The 2,550-nt window shown below is 40.3% G+C and overlaps 2 protein-coding genes across 2 annotated transcripts in view; one reads left to right on the plus strand and one right to left on the minus strand.

The window, feature by feature from the left end:
• LOC104762794 (telomere repeat-binding factor 2-like) lies at positions 1–599 on the plus strand (the record flags this gene model as incomplete). The annotated part of the gene is given in 1 exon segment (XM_010486177.1): positions 1–599. A coding segment is annotated over 1 exon segment (324 nt), but the record flags the coding sequence as incomplete, so codon positions are not given.
• LOC104763676 (pentatricopeptide repeat-containing protein At5g67570, chloroplastic-like) overlaps positions 616–2,550 on the minus strand; it is a 4,497-nt gene continuing 2,562 nt past the window's right edge. Inside the window, exons 7-12 of the mRNA XM_010487020.2 lie at positions 2,513–2,550; positions 2,298–2,411; positions 2,091–2,184; positions 1,841–1,998; positions 1,353–1,760; positions 616–1,282 (exon numbers count right to left, since the gene is read on the minus strand). Coding sequence (XP_010485322.1) covers positions 698–1,282; positions 1,353–1,760; positions 1,841–1,998; positions 2,091–2,184; positions 2,298–2,411; positions 2,513–2,550 — 1,397 coding nt within the window. The 3' untranslated portion in view covers positions 616–697. The remainder of the gene's footprint in view (positions 1,283–1,352; positions 1,761–1,840; positions 1,999–2,090; positions 2,185–2,297; positions 2,412–2,512) is intronic.

Consider the following 2,550-nt stretch of genomic DNA (forward strand, 5'->3'; position numbering starts at 1 on the left):
ACCGTAGGAGCAAGACCGAACCCTCCTCAACTCATTTTGGAAGAAAACAACAAGAAAGACCCACCAAAACCCGAGGAGAACGGCGCCAACAGTCTCACTAAGTCCCGAGTAGACAATGAGTTACTTATGATAAAAGGTATGACAGCTCAAGAAGCTGCAGAAGCTGCAGCAAGAGCAGTTGCAGAGGCAGAATTTGCTATCACAGAGGCCGAAGAAGCAGCAAAAGAGGCAGAAAGAGCAGAAGCTGAAGCTGAAGCTGCTCAGATCTTTGCTAAGGCAGCCATGAAAGCTTTGAAGTTCAGGATCCGTAATCATACTTGGTGAAACAGAAAGAAACAACCATCTCGGGGAAGTTCTCTAACAGAGCAAGCCATAAATATATATACATAGGGGTTTTAACGGTTTCTTATTTCAGTGTTGGGAGATATCTCATCACCTGCAGAGTTTAAAAGTTGTCATACCTTTCTGCTCTTTTTTTTTGGTTAGTAGCAATGTAAATCCGCAGTTTGATCACATATATGTTCTTTTCTCCGAGTCTCTGAGATTCTGTAAAACTGGTCTTTTATTATATGTGGATGATCTGTTAAGTAACCTTGAAATTGGGTTGAGGAGAGATGAATAAGCAAATAAATTAAGATTTTGTTTAATCTTTGTAAGATAGTAGCGAAATCATATCGAAGATTTTGAGAAAGCATTTTCAAGTCTCTTTCTTACTACTCTCTTCCCATTCTTTCAGAATGTCATAAACTGAAAGCGAATCAGAGTCACTAGACTCTTCATCATCATCAATCTCGAGTTCTTCTAGGCCCAACGTTTCGAGTTCAGTCTCTGTAAATTCCCAAGCTTCACCATTAGCATCATTATCTTCCATTGCTATATCATGAAGAAGCAAATCTTCCTCAGGCTTCTCGCTCTGACTTTGAGTTGTTACATCTATGGCTAACAATGGTTGTGGTGAAGAAGAAGAAGACCCACATAGAGACTTCAATGACTTTGAGAGGTTTGAGACCGTTGGTTCATTTACATAATCACAGTCAAGGAGATGATCGGAGAGTTTCTGAAGATTCTCTCGAGTAAGCCAGTCTTGATGTTCCTCGAAAAGGTCAGTCCATTCTTCTTCACTGATCTGGAAAGATGCGAGAGCCACAGCGTTAATCAGAGTGATGGCTCTTTGGTAATCACCTTTAGCTGTTGCATGACACAACAGTTCAGTGAAAAATAATGGGTGAGGGATTTCTCCATCTTCAAGAACCGCATCGAAGGCATGCTCTAGAAGACTCCACTGCATTAACAAACAAAATTAGACAAAAGTTTATGCTTTCATAAACACAAACTATAAGAAGATTTGTTACCTTCCCGGCTCTTGATGCTTCTATAAGCAATGATGCGTGTTTTGTTTGATCCATTTGGTAACCAGAAAGAATCATCGTCTGATACACATGCTCAAAGTATTCCCATTGCAGTGATCTAGCTGAAGCTTCAAGCATGAAGCTGTATGTATACTCGTTTGGGACTAGATGAGTCTCTTTTCTGCTGACAACCTCTTCAAATAATTCTTTAGCTTCTGAAAACATATCATTCCTTCCGTAAACTCTAAGCATCATGTTCACAGTTCCTATATTTGGGTCGCATTTATCTTCCATATACTGGAATATAGCCATGCAATCATCAACATGACCACCATTCAATGAAGCCGCTATGAGTCCTGTGAATGTAATCTCGAGCGGCTTGCAATTTTCAAGTCTTTTCATCCTCCCCACCTGCAGTATTGCATTCTGAAGAAAGTTAATTTCGCGGGGTTCTCCGAGAATCGAAGAGGGTAAAGTATGAGAGAACTTGCCTCGAGCATTGCATCACCCCAACGCCCATTGTTGCACAGACAGCATGCCAATTCATAGTAAACTGAACCTGTTCCTATAACTCCCTTTTGTTCCATATCTCTGACTGCTTCAACAGCTTCCTCGATTTTGCCTTCTCTCCAGAGAGCTCGGACAAGAACTGAAAAAATCAAGCATGCACTATAAGCATCATATCACCTTATAGATACCAAAATGAAGAAACCTAAAAAAACAGAGAGAGTCAATAGATACCCTTGTATGTAATTGCTTTTGGAGCTTCGCCACTGCTTTTCATCTTCCTAAAAAAATTGTGAACACGATCATACTTCCCTGACTCCAGCATAACCTGTCAAAAAAGACATCTTAAAGACAGCTCCTTGAGGGAACCCACAACTACTACACCGCATCTTACTTAAAATTATGTTAACCATTTTGTTTGTTGGAAAACAAGAACGCTACCTCCATTGCAAGCCCATATGTAGCTCCATTAGGCCTCAGACCATTTTTTCTTAACTCTATAAATACCCATGAAACAGCCTTCCATTGGAGTGTTGGAACACAAGCGTTCAGAATCTGGGAGCCAGTTAAGCCAAGAATGGATCTAGCAATTAGATATACTCATTCGCTGCATAAAGATATGTAAAAAGTTTCAAAATTCAGAAATCCACACTTACAGCATTGTACACAACCAAGTCGGGTTCAAGCACAGGAT

This window comes from Camelina sativa, chromosome 18 (genome assembly GCF_000633955.1).
Source record: "Camelina sativa cultivar DH55 chromosome 18, Cs, whole genome shotgun sequence".
Taxonomy (NCBI): domain Eukaryota; kingdom Viridiplantae; phylum Streptophyta; class Magnoliopsida; order Brassicales; family Brassicaceae; genus Camelina; species Camelina sativa.